The sequence below is a fragment of the Anser anser genome (assembly GCF_964211835.1).
Source record: "Anser anser genome assembly, chromosome: 2".
Lineage (NCBI taxonomy): Eukaryota > Metazoa > Chordata > Aves > Anseriformes > Anatidae > Anser > Anser anser.
The window spans coordinates 146,794,955-146,814,377 of NC_139721.1; the positions used below are offsets into that span (position 1 = coordinate 146,794,955).

Below are 19,423 nucleotides of genomic sequence, written 5' to 3' on the forward strand. Positions count from 1 at the left end.
GGGGGGAATTACTTCTCCAGCTGTGCAGACAGCTTTGTCAGCACATGGGAGGGGACCTCACGGAGATGAATGGGGGGGGGTGATGTGTCCGCTTCCATGCAGGGCAGTGCTGCCTCATGCCTGCAGGCTCAGGGCATGGTTCCACGAGGCTGGGTAAGGTGACACAGTTCACAGTTAAGCAAGGTGACAGGTCGTGTTCCCTCTCTTTTCCCATCCTTACTCCGATTGTTCTCTGGTTTCCACCTTGATGCTTGCTGGACTCATGCACTGCAGGGCAGAGGGGAGGTCAGGGAGCTGGGAACTGCCCCTTGTCCTAGAAACCAGCCGTTTGCTGGCTCACCCAGACTCACATTCGCAAGCATCCTCACGGTGGGACTCCCCATCAGCACACACTTTCTTCCTCAGCGTTTCTGATTCTCTGCCGTGCTGTGTCTCTTAGGCACTGGAGAGAAAGATAGGGAACAGGTGTAGGAGACACATCATCTTACAAAAGGCAGGTAGGGGAAAGTCAAAATAAGACCAGGGGAGAAGGATGCAACCATGGAGCAGATCTGTTATTTAAGAATCTAGAGAAGGAAATTCTGGAGGTAGAGCAAGAGAAGAACAATGCATGCCAAGCACCTATCTGGCAGGTGCACAAGTGGATTGTCATGCATGTCTTTCAATCACAAAATCTCACTATATCCCATAGCTTTAACCCAGATGGCAGAGCGGCGTTACTAGTGGCATTTGGATCAAACTCTTGCTTGCTTCTGGGCATGTAACTAGGTTAGTGGGACAGCTATTTAGAAACTGTATGCTGCTACTGCAGCAGATGGAGTTTTCAGACTGGAATCCCAGATGTATGGAAGGAGCCTGCACTTGGGAACCTGCAGGAGCAGTTAACTAGTAGATAATCTACTGATGCCAAATTATATATTGTTTTTAAAGAAAAACTATTGAAGTTGTGAAATGCTGTTGTCTGTGTTTTAACAGGAATCATATGAATTCCTGAAAATTGAGGAGTATGAGTTCCTTGGCAACCTCAGGCCGAACCACACGCAAATCCCATGTGAAACAAGCTTGTGGGACCTCATGCTGTTGATTGTATTTCAGGAACCATACTCATGGGCTATAGTCCAGGCAAGCAAAGGAGGAGGAGTTGCCCTTTCAGTAGCCAGTTTTAGCAGGGACTTTAAGAAGAGGGCGTTCTTTCATGTTTCTAAAACCTGGTTTGTTTGTTTTTTTGATTTAGAGAAACCCAAGTATGCCTTAAATTATTTTTGTAAAGAATGCTCATAGCCTAGCTGTGGAGCGCAGAAGCTCCTGATGCTGCTGGTCAGAATCTGCACCTACATTTGTAACATGACGTGAGAAATTAAGGAAAATGAAGTTGAGTAGATACAGTTGAGATACTTGTAAAACAGAGCTGTTGATGAGTTTGAAGGTACAGTATACCTGGCAGTGTAAGTCTGACTGACTTGGTACAAGCAACTATATTGATGATGAAACTGTTCCTTTATCAAATAAACTAATAAAACAAGGAGATATCTAGCTAGCTCTCTTTGAGGGAAAAAGGGAAGTCTTGCTGAGGAATTACTTATGAGCGGATATATTTAAAAAACCCTTTTGAATAATTTCCTGAAATTATTTCTTTTAAAACTACTTGGAATTACTCCAACATCATTTTGACTCAATTTAGATTCCTAATGAACGTTCTTTTTGAATATGTGACATGTCCTAAATACACCTACTTTCATTTTTAGAACTAATTTTATATATGTATCTATAAATAGGCAATTGCTTGGATCGACTGTATCATCTTCAGAACAGTGCTCTGTCCCTGAATTCTCTGTGCAAGTGAAAGCAATGTAATTGATGCATCAGTTGAAGACATTTTTTTCTAATGTGTCAGTTTTTAAAACAAGCAATGTCACTTGTGCCAGCGTGAGCAAGTGGGTGTGCAAAAATGCCTCTGAAGAGAAAAAGCAAAAATTCTGTGGATAAAATGGTCACTATGTGAAAACAGCTAATCATTAAAATAAATGAATAACTGTTGAAAGTCTGTCCTGAGGGGAAGGAGAAAGGAGGGCATAAGGGAAACTGAAGGGACTTTCAAAAAGCAAGTAACCTGTGATGTCATGTAGCCCAGCAAGGGTTAAGCTTAAGAAGTCTGTAATTATTAAAAGAACTTGAACGAAATCTGCCAGTGAGCAGAGGTTGGAAGCCACCCTCAGTACAAAGGAGGAGGGAGCTCACATGCAGGAAGAACTGGATGACCTTGAGTAATAGAAAAGGGATGTAATGTAATAATACTAAGTGCACAGTTGTACATTGGGGGCTGATAAATTTTTCTGTCACTTGCAACTGATGAAAGCAAAGCCTTGGCATATTAGTTTCTCATGCAGGATTGAGCAATCCGTACAGTGTAGTTATAAAAAGGCTAACATGTTGTAGACCCCAGCACTTGTCTGGCTGGTCCTACAATAGTGCTTTCTCCATTAGAAGTCATGATTTTGCAAGACACTAGTGAGACCCAGCTCTGGAATCAAGACTTTCCAATTCTGGTCACCATATTAAAAAAAAAAAAAGACTTGAAATTGAGAATAAGTAGAGAATATTTTTTAAAACGATCAATCAAATGGAGAGCCTGTCTTGAGGAAACTGAGTAGATGTGGAAAACTTCTGTTAAAAAAAAAAGTAAAGTAACCAACTATACTGGCAGGAGAAAAAATGCATGTAAACCCAGTGAAAGATTTTTAGGCTACGATTAAAAGCTCTCTATCTTCAGAGTCCCTGGAAGAATTTGAATGAAGGGTGAGGGGAAACCAAACTAGTTTACAATATTTGAAATTTTGTTGAAGATCCACAGGCAATCCAATAATGTTATTCTTTTTTACAACCAATGGGCTAGTAACAGTCCTGATTCTGTATGTTTTTTTCCTTGGAAATTCATGTGTGACACAGGCACAGTGGTGGATATTAGTGCACAGTTAACTTAAACAGGGATTTTGCTGCATGAGTGAATGTTAGAAGTCCTGTGTTAATGGAAACTTGAGGTATTGCACTGTTGTCACAAGCATTACAGAAGCAACCGGAGATGCTGCCAAATAAACCCCAGGTATTCAAAAGTTATAAGTTGGGTCCCTCAACACTTGGAGACAAGTCTTAAGTAATAAAAAAATGTTTTGACAACATAGATTTTGATTCTGATTTATGGCTGTAGTGCAGTCTTACTCACATTTTTCAAAGTCATCCTCAGCCAAAAGGAGTAGAAACTGGTTTCAAATGGAAGCTGGTCGTACCTCAACCTTGGGGTTCTCAGTAAGAAAATAACATACTGTGAGGCTGATAAAAGCCATGAGTGCTTGCAGTGTGGGGTTAGGCACGTGGAAACTTGCAGTTAATTGTCTTAGTCTCTGCCCAGTCTCAGATGACACATGCACCCATTTGCTTGTGGCCACTACATGATATATATTTTTTAAGTTCCATTAAAGTGTTTTCACCCCGGATGGATGCACAGTCTTCTGTACTGGACAGCTTATTGCCGCTATTAATCTTCTATTTGATATTGCTTTTCTGTGGGGGCTAGCATTGCTTCTCTTGGCAGCACCTGGAATAATTTCTTTAAGTGCAGTTATTGGAGACAATTTGCAGCAGGTGGCATGGTGCCTGGATGTGACACAGCCCAGTTTCCTTAAAGACACTTCAAGAGTTTAATTCTCTCCACAATGTCTTCTTACAAGGGAAGATTATTTGTAAATGATTAAGAAGCAAATACTTCTTGGAGTTAATGTAAAATATTATTGGTCATTATATTTAAGACTTTTCAATGAGAAATTTTCATCTGGAATAATGAGTAAAAAAAAAAAAAAGACAATTTCTTCTTTTCTACCAAATATCCTTGATGAAAGGGTATTCAGCTGTTTCAAAACAAAAAATTTAAAAACTGTCCTAAGAAAGGATTTTCCAGTAGTAAAGCTCTGTAATTTATCATGTCAGAATGACAGCAACTTGTATAGTGCATCACTTCCATGATAAAATGAAGAGCCTAGAATCACTGTGGGGTTTTATATCTTATACCTGTCTACATAATTTACTAAAGGTCTTAAGACTAGTATATTTTTTCTATGCCTGGTTGGGATAGATTAGAAGTCGTAATGGCAGAATACAGCAGGTCTTCATCCATTTTTAATAAATGGAGAATAGATCTCATTTTGTTTACCCACAAGGAGAAATACTCTTTCCAAAAAAAAAGTCATTGTAGACAATTAGCATCTGCTGTAGAGCATTACAATACTTCCATTTTAGAGTTTGAATTTGTATGTTTAATGAACATATTTAAAGAGATTTTTATCTTACCTAAATAGGCATTTTTTCTGTTTTGAAGTGACAAGGTATAAAACTGAATGACCTGCTCATATTAGTGTATTATGAGCCAAATAATATCCAGAGATCAGAGCGGTAACAACAACAGGGCAGTCATGCAGAAGGCTTCTAGGTGTAGTGTACTTACAGTACTGCATCTGATGAAATATGTTTTAGTATTTATGGAGAATCATTCTATGTAGATTATTTCAAATGTAATTACTAGTAGAGCATTTTGAAAGCAGTCTCTGGTCAGTAATTTAATGCAAAAATGTGTCATAGTCAGTTCCAAATAAGTTTCAAATTATGTTAGGTTTGGCTTTGTGAGTTTCTTGGGGTTGTTTCTTATTTCGCTCTTATGGAAAGTATTTTCTTCAGTATCTCTGCTAAAATATCTTGCAGTAAATTGGTTACATCTTGGCTTTGTTTGATTTGTAGCAGAAACAGCCACAGTTCTGTAAACCAGATGTTGCTTTCAGTTTTCAGAAGGAGTTCTCATTTGAAGATAAAGAAGAACTTGCAAACAGCACAAAGGATATTGATGCTAATCTCTTAGCAGTACTTCCAAAAGGTAGGTAAGGGAGACATGTTATGAACACAAGTGATAATTTAACAGCATATGAAATTTAGTCTATTCAAGTGCACAGCACAGTTAAAATCACTTAAGCACAGCTGTTTTGTAAATGGGTTTTCCTTGTGAGGTATGATAGGGGATGAAATGGGATGAATCGCAATGCTCTTTTACAAGGCTTTGTTATGTCCCTGCTTCATAAGGCTCAGTTTTGTTTAGCTAGTTTTAAATAGGTTAAAAAGTGGTTGAAATTCAAAACTTCAGAGAATTAATCTAAGTAGATTAGTACTGAATTCAAAGGCATTAATTTGGCTTGTAGTTGTAGCTCTTTCCAGTCACCCTCAGTGGTTGGTAGAATCACTGTTTACATGAGTAACTGACTACACACAGAATTTTAATCTTGCATGTACTACATAAGGTACATTTTGTTGTTAATGAGACCATTTTGGAGAAAAGTAGACCAGCAGTATTCCCAACACTCTTACCACTAACTCTGTTAAACAATTCAGCAGGTGGGTTGTGGCTAGCTTTGTGACTTGAGCCATCCAAGAACTTTTGTTTACAGTAGGTAGTAAATCTCACAATAGCCCAATTATTCTAGAAATAGCAGCTCTGTCATAACATTGTTTATAAGCAAGAAAAGTAGCTCAAATATCCTGTCTCTCATTAGATTTTTTTTTCTCCTTAAACTACTGAAGAAATAAAACTGTTGCTTTTGTTTTCAAATTTCTATCTTACCTTGAATAACTTACGAAGAAAACATTGCTGCCATCTTTATCTTTTGATACAGTTGAGGTATTGGAGAGAATTGAAATTCTCTTTAATTATTTAGAGGAAATCACAATCTTTTTGGAAGTAGTTATTGACCAATAAAGGATGGCATTTGAAGGAGGAGTTCCATGTAAATGGCATATTCCATTCACTCAGGCATGTTGTAGATCTTAGAACTTTGATTAAAACTGTGTTGTTGGAACTTTGATTAAAACTGTGTTTATGTTCTTTTGAAACTGGTGGTATTTACCCTTTTCACACAAAATACAGGGCTGGATGCACTAATCCCAGTGAAATAGAACTAACTGGCTTTCTCTTTTGTGTCATTTGTTGCAGCTTACTTCTTCCAACATAACATTTAAGTAATATGCTTGCTCTTGTAGTGTAATCATTACAAATGTTTAGAAAGAGATTTCGTTGGCATAGTGTTGGAATAAAATTATATGCATTTATACAGTACAGACTACATGAGAGCACCAGCCAGTAAGAATAAATAGTCCCTCGTTACCCCGTGTACTTAGCTTCACAATCATGCTGGCCAAGATGGGCAGTAAATTAATTGTGAGAGCCTTCACTTGAGAAACTTTTCTCTCTAAGTTGCTTCTCAGTGAACTAGTTTCTATTTCAGGATGTCTCTTCTTTTCCTAAGATGCTATTCTTGTAATAAAGGCATCAGATAAAGGCATCAGACTAGACTCCCAACAAAAGTTAGTAATGGGAGCTGATGGTTATGTTACTTGAGTCCAAGCACTTTGTGAAAATCTAGGCTATTTGCCCCATCTAGGGGTTAACTTTGGTCCACATTTGCATGTGCTGGAAAATGAGAGGAGTATATTTAATTTTCAACTGACAGGGACAGAACTAATGTTCAAAGAGTCTAGCACATCACTGCCTGCAATTAAGCATTAAGCGTATTAGCATTCCTCTGCTAGCATAAACAGAAGGTAAAAGCTTCCCCAGGCTGGTTTGTAGACTATCACCTCTTCAGGTGGGGAGAGGAGAAGGAAGGAACAAGATTGGTTGGCTTTACTAGTGCGTTACGTTTTCCTCAAAATTAAAATGTTTATACCTGTGATGGAATGTTTATACCTGTGAGGAAGCATGCCTGTGACAGGTACATTTTGAACCACCTTTATACAAACTTTATAAACCTATACCTGTGTGCAAGCTTTATAAACGTATATCTCCACCGTCTGCTAGAGACTTTTGTAAAGCTTGACTCAGGTTTTACAGCTTGTGTATTTAAAAATAAAATTTGCATGTGTTGGAACATGTTTGCAACTTTATCAGCACGTCTGCTCTGCTATTATCAAAGAGGGCTTTCAGCAAAAACATATATTCTGAGAGACTTCTGAATTCAGTAAGAAAACTATCACTTTAAAGATTTTTTTTCATAAAATTCTTATAAAGTGCACTCCAAATGTACTTTTCATTATTATTATGGGATGAGACATGGAACAATGCTGCTTTTGCTAAGTATCTGGTCTGACAAGGTAATTGTAGACCTTCTACTCAGTTACTGTAGACCTCTGAAGGTCTACAGTTACCGAAATTAAGATGCCTCTTGACTATCTGCATTAGAGGATATCCTACCACAGCAACCCGCTCAACATTCTGAAATAAAGCTTGAAGCCCAGGGCTGTTCCTAAACTGTTGTGGTTCTTCCTCTTTCCCTTTACTATACTGACCAATAATGCTTATGAAGTGTTGGCGTGAAGTATCTTCGATAAGGAGCTTTTACTGTGAAACAAATTATTTTAAGCTTTTTAGTCTTTTCTTGTGTGCTATATCAGAATCATGTTTGCTGAATCAGATCTTTGTGCTACCTTTTAGGTAGTGGTGTTATTATTCTTTACGTTGTCATGGATGTCTTTGAGATGCTATGGTTTCTGATGGTAACGTGGAATACCATTCATGAACAGATTGGAAGCTGGCACCAGCATATTCAAACTGCAAACCGAAAAAGAGAAACCTGATCACCTTAGCATGCAAGTGCCAACCAAAGTCCTTGGGACAGAAACTCTTCCAACTAGCTTTCATGATTTGAAGTCCTATATTTTATTTAGCAAAAAGAAATCACTAAAGTAGTAGAAGACATCTTGCATTTTTCTTCTTTTTTTGTATGTGGGTTTTGGCTTTTTTTTTTTTCATTGTATAGATGAAAAATATTACTGAAACTGTTTTCACAACAAAAGCTCTGTAGATATTGGCCAACCCAGCTGAAATTACTGTCTGGAATCTCAAGTGTGGAAAAAGTGTAAGGCAGCCTAGAGTAGTCCCATGCTATTTTTGTCCCATCTTGTTTGGGAAGGTGTTGGAGAGATGCTTCATGAGTCCAGTGCTCTTTTTAGGACTGCAGAGCCGTAGTAGAATCTCTGGAACTTCAGCTAACACGTAGTGGGAGGGTGTTGAACTAATGCTGCTGGGAGCTCTTCGGAAATTCCGAATATCTTGTATGAGAATGACTTATAGGCAAATTTCCTTTTTTATGAGGGGAAAAAAAAAAAAAAAGATTGATTACATGAAGCTCAGTTTCAGAGCTCGACTAAAACTGTGTAAAAGGCCTGTTCTCTGATGGTTTTAAGGACCATATAAATTGGTGACTAGGGAAGAGAAATGATCAGGATTTGGATGGAATGTGTTTTTATTAACTGTGAGCTATGGAGGTCTTTGACCTGTCTGAAGTGGCAGAACAATTATGGGTTTTGTTTTAACCATTTTATGTATGTACAGGCAACAGATGGAATAAAAAAACTCTAATATCCAGAAGACAAACAGAAGTAGGTTTGGCAGAGGTGAAAGCAAAGTATTTATGAGAAATCATTTCCTTCAGTGTGAACGTGAGACGGCTGGTTTCACATGGATAAAGTCTTTGTTGAATACAGTTCCACTGCTAGCACAGCTGAGTAGGCAGGGCAGCAGTGGGAACGAACCGTTTATTGGGAGAAAAGTCTATGAAAACCCAGTGTAAGGGCTCATCTTTGCTTTAATCTTGGTTCAGCATGCAAATTTTCCATTGGCCAAGTCTAGTCCCCATCTGTCTCCAGCGATCTCTACCTGGAGCTTGTTGGCTTTCAGTGACTATCTTCACTTGCAGGTCAGCTTGGTTAACAGTGTAGGCTTCAATCTGCTTTGCTGCAGGTGCTTAAGCTAGGTATGGAAGAGGTAACCCCATGGGTTAGCTGTGTTATGTCTAGCTACTCTGTGCTTCTAGTCACATCAAATGTGTACATCTTAGATTTTTCATTGCATGATGACAATTGGTTTGACTAACCTGGCTTGAAAAATTCAAGTGGATAGTTTTAGACTGTTCTGTAAAACTGTAGACTGGGATTTTTTCAGAGTGCCCTAGATGATTTTTTCCCCCGTGTATCCTGTATTCCCTGTAGGCACCCATCTGTAGCCTCAGGTGCTGTATTAATACTTCACTCATTTGCTTCCCTGAGTAGTCATGATAAGAATCCATTCAGTCTTGCTGGTCAAAGGCATTTTACCTGGAGTCCTAGTGGCTTTTCAGCACATAAGGGTAATATAACAGCCAATGTTAATGGCATCTGTCTGTATCTAGCACTATGATGTACAAGCACTGATATTGACTACAGAAAACCGCCTGGGTATGTGGCAGCTCAGCTGAAAACCTGACTTAGATTTGCCCATAAACTCTAACAGTTAAGAAGATAGGGAGAGAAACTGTACCTGACCTTTAAAAGGGTGGTGTTTCAATAATGTTTAACAAGTAGCTAGAGCTATGAAGTCCAGTAGGGAATAGAGCTGATAGAATTATTTTTACACTGGTGTGGTCTTCTAGACTCTCCTGAGTTATCAAGTGTTTCTGATGGCAGTCTTGGACTGATTTATCAGGCTGTCGACTATAGTTTGCTTTCATTTTTGATCCCTGGGTAAACAGGATCAGAAATCTAGAGATGCATTGCATTAAAATAGCTTTAGCTTTTGGCTTAAAAAAACAAACAAACATAAGCACACCTTTTGGCACCATGTCTTTGCTAAGGCAATGACATTCAGGGGACTTCTGACATTCCCAGCCCCACTCCAATCCACTGCATCCCTTGACAGCTTGGATGGTTTCTCTTCCTGGTGGTAAGAGATCACACCACACTTGTTTACGTAGCACTCACTGCTCCAGTGTGGTTTGCGAACATCACTGATAACCATGCACATATGTATATATATAGGGATTACCTCATCTATCATGCCTTCTGCTGGTTCACTACTGTTTTGTGAACTGTGACAGCTGTCTACTAGCACATAACACCACCTAACAGTTTAGGTCAAGAGAGGGAAAGTATGACCAACTAAAACTGAATGGGAAAACTAGCAAAGTAGAAAGTGATTAGCCATGCAGAAATATCATGAGAGTACATGGTAGTTTGCACAGGTTTTCTCCAGTCGTGAGCCACTTGCGGGGGGCGAAAGTAAGGAATAAGGGACACCATTTTTCTCTTTAAACATGGTCACCAATCTTTGTGTAGACAGGGTAAGCAATAACTCCATACTGCCTGGTTTGGAAGCAGTTACTATAGCATGTAAGCTTGGTGTTACCTAATCAAAATATAACTTGTCCGGTTTACACTAGATCTCAAAAAATGCTCAGGTGGCATAGCAGATTCTAGCATAGCCTTGAAGTACTTGGAGGACTTCTCGGTGCCCATGTGCTTAATGCACTTGTGACAGCAAGCTTAGTAAAGTAGCAAAACAAGAGGTAAATACTTGTTACCAGACAAAAACGATGAGAAACCTCTTAACTTTTTTGACTGTTCCTTCTTATTCTGAAGTATTTTAGCAAGTTTCTTTGAGTTTCTGAAACTTAGTGGCTTATAAACTGTATAATCTTTTGTTGTCTCAGTTTCAGAATTAAGAAAACTGTTTGAACCAAACAACCAAGATTTTTTGGAAATGAAAAGGTAAAAAAGAAAAAAGTCTTTGGCCCATAAAACAAAACACACAGCTTGTTTTGTTTCCTCCTCTTAGAAACTCCCCCCTCAAATCTTCAAAGATATTTGACTTCACATTTTTCAAATCTTTTTCAGAAAAGAGAGAATAGCTAGACGCTTAGAAGGAATTGAAAATGATACACAACCTATGCTTCTACAAAACTGCCCAGGGTCAGTCACACACCGTTTACTAGAAGAAGATACACCAAGATATATGCGTGCAACTGATCCATACAGTCACCACTTAGGTAAGTAGTATATATAAGTCAATCTTCTGTTGCTAAATTACTTATTTTCTACCCCTATCATACGTTCAGTACACAGAGAAGAGTTTTATAGAACAGCTGTGATCAGACTTTTTTTAATGTCTTTTAATTCTATGGTTGTCTTATTTGAAAAAGGTCAATTATATATATTGCTTTACGAGAATAATTTGATGTGAGGCTTTTAGAGGATTGTGACTAATACACACTTAATCATTTTTATGTGTTTTTGGAGACTAGTGCAAAAGTGTAATATATCTGTGCAGTCACTAGTACGTTTTGATTTGTAAGAAAATGGAAAGCACTTAGTCCACTTAATGTGAAGGGTGGGTATGGTACGCGGTGGAGTTTGGGGATGGATTGGCCCATATATGTTGTACTTTTGACAGGAAGATCAAATGAAGAGGAGGAAACTTCAGATTCTTCTGTAGAAAAACAACCCAGGTCATCCAGATACCGAGCAGAAATCACAGGAGGAAATACAGAGCCCTTGTATACAGGAAACATGGATACCCACGAACTAGAGTCTAAAGCAGAAAGAATAGCTAGGTACAAGGCAGAGAGGCGGCGCCAGCTGGCAGAAAAATATGGATTATCTCTTGATTCTGATTTGGATTCTGACTACTCGTCTAGATATACACGGGCAAGGAAAGATCCCGACAGTTTGGAAAGAAAGGGAGTGAAAAGTGAAAGGCAAGATGACGAAAGTAAGGACTCTAGCTCCTTGTATTCATCTAGGACTGAGGCGAAGGAGTCAAAGAGTGTGATTTCTGAATCCAAGGAGTACTCCAGCCGTGAAAAAGATGGTATCCCAGCTAAAGAAGAGCTCTCAAATGAAAAGAGTGATAAAAAGGCAGATGATGATAGTGCCATTAGACAGGCTTCTGACCCATCAGCAATCTTGGATAGTTCTGTCTCTCATACCCTTTCTGGACGAGAATCTTCCTCTTATAACGAAGTGCCAATATCACCAAAGCAAACCCCCATAGAGTCCCTTTCTTCACCAAAGCGGGCAGCCTCACCAATCCATTTGCAGAATGACCAGCCCTTGCACAGTAACATCAGACAAAGGTAAGCATGATTTTTTTTGCTTGGTTATACAATTTGCTTGTTTAACTTATTCACCTTCTGCAGCAGTGTCTATACTATTTATGATAATATATTTATTGCCCTTGAAGAATGCATTTATTGGGTTTTGAATATCTAATAGAATCATAGAATGGTTTGAATTGGAAGGGACCTTAATGATATCTAACTCCAACCCCACTTCTACTAGACCAGGCTTTCCAAAGCATTCAGCCTGGGATGGGGCATCCACAGCTTCTCTGGGCAACCTGTCCCAGTGCCTCACCACCCTCTGAGTAAATAATTTCTTCCTAATGTCCAATCTAAATCTACCCTCTTTTAGTCTAAAGCCATTCCCCCTCGTCCCATCACTACACTCCCTGACAGAGTCCCTCCCCAGCTTTCCTGTAGCCCCCTTTAGGTACTGGAAGGCCACTGTAAGGTCTCCCCGGGGCCTTCTCTTCTCCAGGCTGAACAACCCCAACTCCCTCAGCCTCTCTTCCTGGCAGAGGTGCACCAGCCCTCAGCAATACAGTCTCAGGCTGGTTTGGTTGGATTTACTGAATTTCTGATAGAAGGAAGTGGGTATCTGTATTTCTGTGATCAGTTATGCGCTTGACTTACCTTTATACTTACAGAATTTATGCTAAGATTAAGTCCTCTTGGGAGAGTGGAATAACTGATGTTTAAGATATTTATACAAACTAGAAATTGAAGCAGGTACGGTTCTAAATCTGCTTTTTTTCATTAATTGTTATAGCAAGCCTTTAACTTTTCTCCCGTGTATCCTGTAATTGGTCAGGGTTTCCAAGTAAAGGCAAGTTGTTTGTCAATGAAGATTTGAATAGCTTTATGACAGTTTCTGCCAAGATAAATCAGGTCTCAGAGTTAAAAACTGAAAAGTGTCTTGGGTTAGTTGAAAGAATATACAACTTGTTTTCCTGCTGTGAAATGTAAAAACCCTTTTGAACTGTGATAGTTGATCCCTCAGATTGTATCAGGGTACATGTGTGAAGGGGCAGAAGGGGGAGTTAAAATTCCATGGTGTGAAATAGGAAAACATAGTCTCCCTCATGGTATGCTGAATTACTTCCGATTCGACTAATTTAAACCAGCAATAGGGCAGCCAGATTTTTCCAAGAGGAAAAGAAAAGCTTTCATTAATTTTACATTGTGGTTCCACATGGTAATGCAAAAACAGGCTATCAAGGTGTTATAGTAACTGAAAAACAACACTTGACTAAGAGTTTTTAAATCTTATGTTTTTCTTTAAGTCTGATTCTTCAATTTCTAGATCACATATACGAAAAATAACAGGTGTAAAAAGAAGATATGTTGGAGTGTTGCAGTCAAAAAGGATACCAATTGTAGTAGGAATTCCACTGCAAACACATCTCCATCATGCAGAGACCTGCTGACGGTTTCTAAACAGAAGTGTTTCTAAGCTAAGATGAACTGGCGTAAGCTGAAAAGTTTAGACTTTTTTCCCTCTTAACCACAGAAGCAGTGAGTTCAGAAGCAAGCTACCTTGACTGGACTTCTTTATCCTTTCCATCAAAATCATAAAACCTGATTCTTATTTAAAAGTCATTAAATGGTTGCAACTTTTCTTATTAACTCCCTTAAAGTTTGAATGAGGAAGCAATCTTCCACGTCAAAGGTTAACAACCTGGTCGATTGATCAAATCACCTATTTACAGTGCTTGTAAACTGCTGAAAGGTACTTTCGCTTTCTTTTTTTTTTTTAATTTCACTTTATTGAATAGGACACACTGTTGAGAGTCTTCTAATATTTTTTTTCATATCGTTTCATTATTCAGGTGATTTGTAATCTGTTCACCTTCTTTTGCATGGATAGATGTGTGTATGAGATGTCACTGGAATTCCACAATTCAACTGAAGTTTTAAAGGAATATAATTATTTGAAGGAAAAAAAAAAAAGCCCTCAGAGGAAAGCCAGCATACTTAGGAAGTACTATATTTTATGTAGTTTATATTGTAATCTTACAATTCTGTTACTATAGTAAGGAAAATAATCATCACAATATCATCCACAGAACTGAGAACAGAGTTGTACTGAAACTCGTTGAGCTGACTGGGTTATTCCAGGCTGCAAAAACTTGTCTCTGAAGCAGCCTCAGCTCAAATACTACAAAATACTGTTCCTTAGGTTCAGACGGTCAATTTGAGATAAACCTCTTGAGTAATCCAATTACTGATAGGAAGGGATATTGAACAGTTGGAAGGAAGTGTTTTGGCTGGTTCCTTCTTAGTTTTATAAGTTGTTTTCTTTGTTTTGTAAGGTGAAGGAAGGGACCAAATATTTATCCTCAGGAAATCAAAGAGAGTAGCCTATCAAACTTTATAGCAGAGAATGTGTCTGCTGCAGTGTAAAAGGGAGTTTCATTTTCTTTACTTTCATAAAGCAACCCTAGTCTCCTTTTCTGTAAATGGAAACCAGTGAGACACAGAACAATGAAATGCGTTGTAGATAATTTTCTCTTCCAGCTCAAGAGAAGTTAGGCTGCTAGCAGCATTGGTGGGTGGCAGTTGTCCTGGCAAAACATCATACTGGCTGTAGAGAACCACCTCAATGAGCTCATTCAGAGATGAACTTTCAGAATGGAGAAGTCAGGTATCTTTAAAAAGATCTTTTAACTTTTAAGTTCTGCTTTTTGAAGAGCAAGGATTTGTTCTCATGAAGCAGTTTACCAAAATTTGTGCCTTAAGGGAATCAGAGCTAGCCCAGTGTGCTTTTCTAATGCAGCTCTATAAACCAGTTACAAATTCAGACTGAGCAGGGCAAAAGCATTATCACATCATTCACTAATTCCAGCTGCTTCTTATTAAAGCTGCCACCTCAATAATTACCTCTTTCTATGACAAAAGGTATTGCAAAAGTTGGGCTGAAGAGAAATAACTAAGGAAGCAGTCTGTTTAATGGGGATATACTTTTTCCTTTGTTAGAAGTTATATGTCCCCGTGAGATCTAGTGCTGTGTGAAGCACTATGGGATCAGTTGTGCTTGGCAAGAACTGGAGACAGGCCCCATCTGCAAGGTTTTTCTTTTTGGGGGGACTTAGTTGTTTTCCCCTTCCAGGTAATAAAGTGGTAAAATCCATTTTCAGGTGGGTCCTGCTGTTAGCACAGTTCCTGAGATTAAACTGAACAGCTCCATCCCATTTGTAGTGTGGTTGGTTTTCACTTAAGCTACTCTGCAGAAGTTCTGTACTAACAAGTGAGAGACAGGGGCAAAAGTGGTAGAAAGAAAGTGAAGCTTACTACAATGCTGGCTGCAAAAGAGTATCAGATTCTTTCTAGATAAGGCTTGGGTCAGTATTAGTGTAAAACAGGTTTCCCTCAACTAGTGTCTTTCATATCTTTTAAAGGAAACCATCTGCACCTGCAAAGACATGGTGTAGCTCTTACAGCAGCCGAAAGCTTGAATTTAGGATTTGGTTTCTTGTTTGGATACACGTGTAGACGTTAGGTGGTATTTTAAAGGCCAAGTTGCCAAAAGTCCATTCTTTGTTTTAATGCCCTGACAACTTCCTGTGCTAGTGTGTATCCACTGTGTGATGCTCAGAGATTTACAGATAACCCTCGGAAACACTTGTTCCTGTTTCCGAATGGTAAAGAAGTCATCGCCTGTTTCCACGTGGTCTGTTTGAAGTTAATGTCTCTTACAAGGCCATTTGCACAAGCACAGTAAAGCTCAATTTCCAGATGGGTGCCAATTTGACAGCAGCTTCCCATTATGTGTATGGAAAACTTGTTTTTGTTAAATTTTAGTGTGCTGAATTCAAACTGGAAAATAAATGCAGCTTAGTAAGCACAGGAGCTTTATGCCTTTGGTCTTCCTATGACTTCAGTTTTCTATGTATCAATAATCAATCCTATTGTCCGTCATTGAGAAGACGACAAAGTGCTGAGGAAGTAGCAGTTGACATTTTGTACAGTTTGCTGCTGAATAAAGCGGCTGATTAAATTCAAAACATGGCTTGCATTCTTCTGACTGCTCTCTTCAAAGGATGAATGATCAAATACAAATAATTCCTGCTTGCGCCCTGCCCACTATAAAATGTGCCAAAGTACACGTTAAGAAGCAAATGGGAAGTTTGCTTTCTACTGAGCAATTTCAGCTACTGGGACAGCTCCTGGTAAAGCTCCTGTGAACACCTCCTGTTTGGTCAGCTCCTTGAAGAATTCAAAAACATTTGGGGAAAGAAAATGAAAGTTGTTTCTAAAGTCAGTGGTTGGCTTTGTTCTGAGCTTGATTTGGATTTGGTGACAGCTGTGGGTGAGTCCTCAGATTCAACAGAGAATTTGTTGCAAATCAATTTATCTTAAGAATCTCTGATTTGATCTTTTCCAACCGTTCTTATTAAATGACCAGCTAATAAAAACCGAAGTAGAGTACCCTCAGCTCAATTCGACAATTGGTGGGATTTTTGATGCCACACGGCGCTAGTGTAACGTGAGGAGTTCCTTCAGAGTTAGCTACATGTAATGGGAAGCAGCCTGCCCTGTTGTCACCTCCAGGGGTTTGTTTGTGAACACGAGTGTGGCCGGGCAGGCTGTGGTTGGAAGGTTAAAAGCATTCGCCAGGACCTGCTGTTGCTAAGGGCTGGGAACTAAAGCGGGCAGGAGGAAAGCATTCGAGACACTGTGGGTAGGGAGCCCGCAACCGCTGTTTCCTGCAGGGCTGTTGAGTCTGCAGTGCCTTTGTTTCTTTTGTGCCTTTAAATCCAGTGAGGAAACAGGATGAAATGAAGACCAGGTCAAGGTTGGGGATTATTTTGCCTGTTTCTTAAGCTTTTTGTTTCCCCAGTCGTGCAGTGACACAGCACGTCTTACCTGATGGGTCTCGGAGCTCACGGGGTTTGCATTGCTGAAGTTGCCGTGTTACGGTGTCATAAAAAGAGGGAGGGATTCCAGCTGTTCCAGAGAATTTCTTAGGAAGTGTGATAGAGCCATTTAAATTTCTAATTTCATTAAATTCATGTTACTTCTGTGTTTTGGACCCACTGGGTAGTGAAAGGTTTTTACCACTGTAAATCACAAGTTAAAGGAGTGATATGAGCAACTTTTAGAGCTGTCCTTACATCTGTCCTCCAAACTGACCTGCAGTGGCAAATGGCAAATGTGACATTGTAGAGTTGCTTTCACTTCTCAAATTCTGGACAGCGTACACTTGGCACACTTACCTTTGAAAACAACAACAACAACAAATTAATGTTCAGAACACCATTTAGCTGTTTGTGGAAATAACACGATAGTCTGCTTCACAGTTTGTCACCTTGTAATTTGATTAATGTGCTGTACTTTTATTTTCCTGAACAGTTCTCTGTAACTACGTAATTGCATCTTTGTTTAAAAATGAAAGGGTTTTGAGCTCAAACCGGGGGAGGGAAGAGTGGGAGATGAGAGTGAGCAAATGTTGAGATTTTCTCCAAAACTACCTGAAGTTCTGTTTTCTGTAGTAGTGCAGGGAAATCAAAACCTGAGTGGTTTCTTCAGAAAGATTCGGAAGGGGACACACCTTCACTTATCAGCTGGCCCTCCAGGTATCATAAAATGTAGCTGTGTGGCTAACAATCAGACTGAACACCTCCCTTTTCCTCCCCTTTACCCTGGCGTCATTTAACATTTGCCCTTTATTTTCCCTTAACAGCAGTGAGTTAGAAAGCATCATTTCTTGCGGATAAACAGCTGTTGAAACTTTTTTGAAGCATCTGCTTTTATTGTGACTTGCAACCAACTGATATTTTGATGGAAGAGTACAAATACCCCTCACTTCTTCCACTGCTATTATCATACTGGCTTCCACTACTTTTTATAACTCCTTATTTTATCTCGTTTTGCACTCTGCAAACCAACAGATTTTTCTACCACAACCCAATCTGCATTAGCATTCCTTACAATAAAATCCTTGAATTCCAAAGGCAATGGTGCAAGAAAAGTAAAAATTTAATATTGGAAGATAAAGTAAGATCTTGATCAGAGCAACAAGCAGCTGCTTCCTCCCAGTTTGGTAACACATGCTGTTAGCCCACCATGCGAAGCATTGCAGGAAGACTCTTTCCCATGTTCCTGGTTAAAATAATTCTTATAACCCAGTTACTAACATCATTGTGGATGTTCTGGAGCATGCTTGGTACATGCATAATAGTTTACAGAATCACTTTTTAACAGTGAATAAACTTTCTGTGTTTAAGTAAACTTGAGAAGGTTCCTTGGTAAGTGCACCAATACTAAGAGATAAGAAACACCAAAATATTAGAAAGGTCAGCATTTCAGATAAATTTGGATATCCTGAATTAATCCTCTCAGACATTAATTTTCATTTTATGTAAGTGGTGCTTTTTTAATAATATAAACTTCAAAAAGTCCCATAGCAGCAAACCTGGAATTGTACGTACTTTGAGCTGGATTACTTTTGACCAAAGGGTTTCTAACCTTGCTCAGAGTTAAAATCATTCTTGATACCCATTTGCAATGTGTATGTGATATTTACTAATACTCACCCTGTAAGCTGTATGACCACCTGGTGTGGCTGTAAAACTGCTAGAGAGTGGAGCTGCAGCTATTTTGTATAAAATAACTTTGTATATAATATAATATATTAATAATATGTTATAATATGTATATAATTTTGTATAGCTGTAAAGCAAAGGCTGCCTCCAGGCGCGCGTGCTTGTTTTTTTTGTTAGTGGAGTTGCATTAAGTGTCTACAGGTAGAACATGGCTCTGTGTTTTGCATGTGTGCTCCACAAGTCTAGAAGTGTTTCTAGAAAATACACTGGAGTAAGGTAACCTTTGGGAACATTCCTGTAGGTTTTGCATGTTGGAATGTAGTGAGACATTTTAAAGCAGAATGCCTGATTCTGGTTTTCTTTTGTATCTGTTGATCCCCTGCAAGCCCTCTAAACAACAACAGCCATGCCATAGTTTCACCTGGGGATTCAAGGCTTGCACTTTCAATGTTTTTCCTCACTTATTGTACTAAGTTATACTACATTTAAGACATCTAAAATGTTACCTGATACACAAAAATAAATAAAATCTCAGACAACATCAGAAGGTTTAGGTGGAGATATCAATGTTTTCGTCCTCTCCTCCAGTATACAACAGGATCTCAGTATGAAGTAAGCTGCCCAATGTTTAGAAACCTTTCCAAATCTTGATAAATGCAGGATTGTCAATAGAATATGCAATTTCAGGCTGAACCCAACACCTTAATAACATAAAAATGAGTTTGATTATCTAGTTTTTTTATTTGTTTGAGACTATGGGTATGTGCTGTTGGTTAAATGCAGTTGTGACCTAATGGGAAGATGCTGGCCGTTTTCAGGGCTTGCTCGGTTACCTCTCAGGAGCCATGCATGTTCAAGGGCCTGTGAATCACCTGAATGTTTTTGAGCAATATTACTGCTAATACTGGGGGGTAAGAA

The 19,423-nt window shown here is 38.9% G+C and overlaps 1 protein-coding gene across 11 annotated transcripts in view; it reads left to right on the forward strand.

Moving 5' to 3' along the window:
* The window catches only part of SVIL (supervillin), a 137,458-nt gene that overhangs the window by 69,785 nt on the left and 48,250 nt on the right, over positions 1 to 19,423 (forward strand). For 10 of the 11 annotated variants that reach the window (XM_083823226.1, XM_083823222.1, XM_083823223.1 and 7 more), the window contains 4 exons: positions 4,827 to 4,918; positions 10,554 to 10,611; positions 10,738 to 10,889; positions 11,294 to 11,975. In XM_083823226.1, the coding sequence (XP_083679352.1) occupies positions 10,604 to 10,611; positions 10,738 to 10,889; positions 11,294 to 11,975 (842 nt within the window). In that variant the 5' untranslated portion in view covers positions 4,827 to 4,918; positions 10,554 to 10,603. The remainder of the gene's footprint in view (positions 1 to 4,826; positions 4,919 to 10,553; positions 10,612 to 10,737; positions 10,890 to 11,293; positions 11,976 to 19,423) is intronic. The other variant, XM_083823229.1, reaches the window with a different exon arrangement.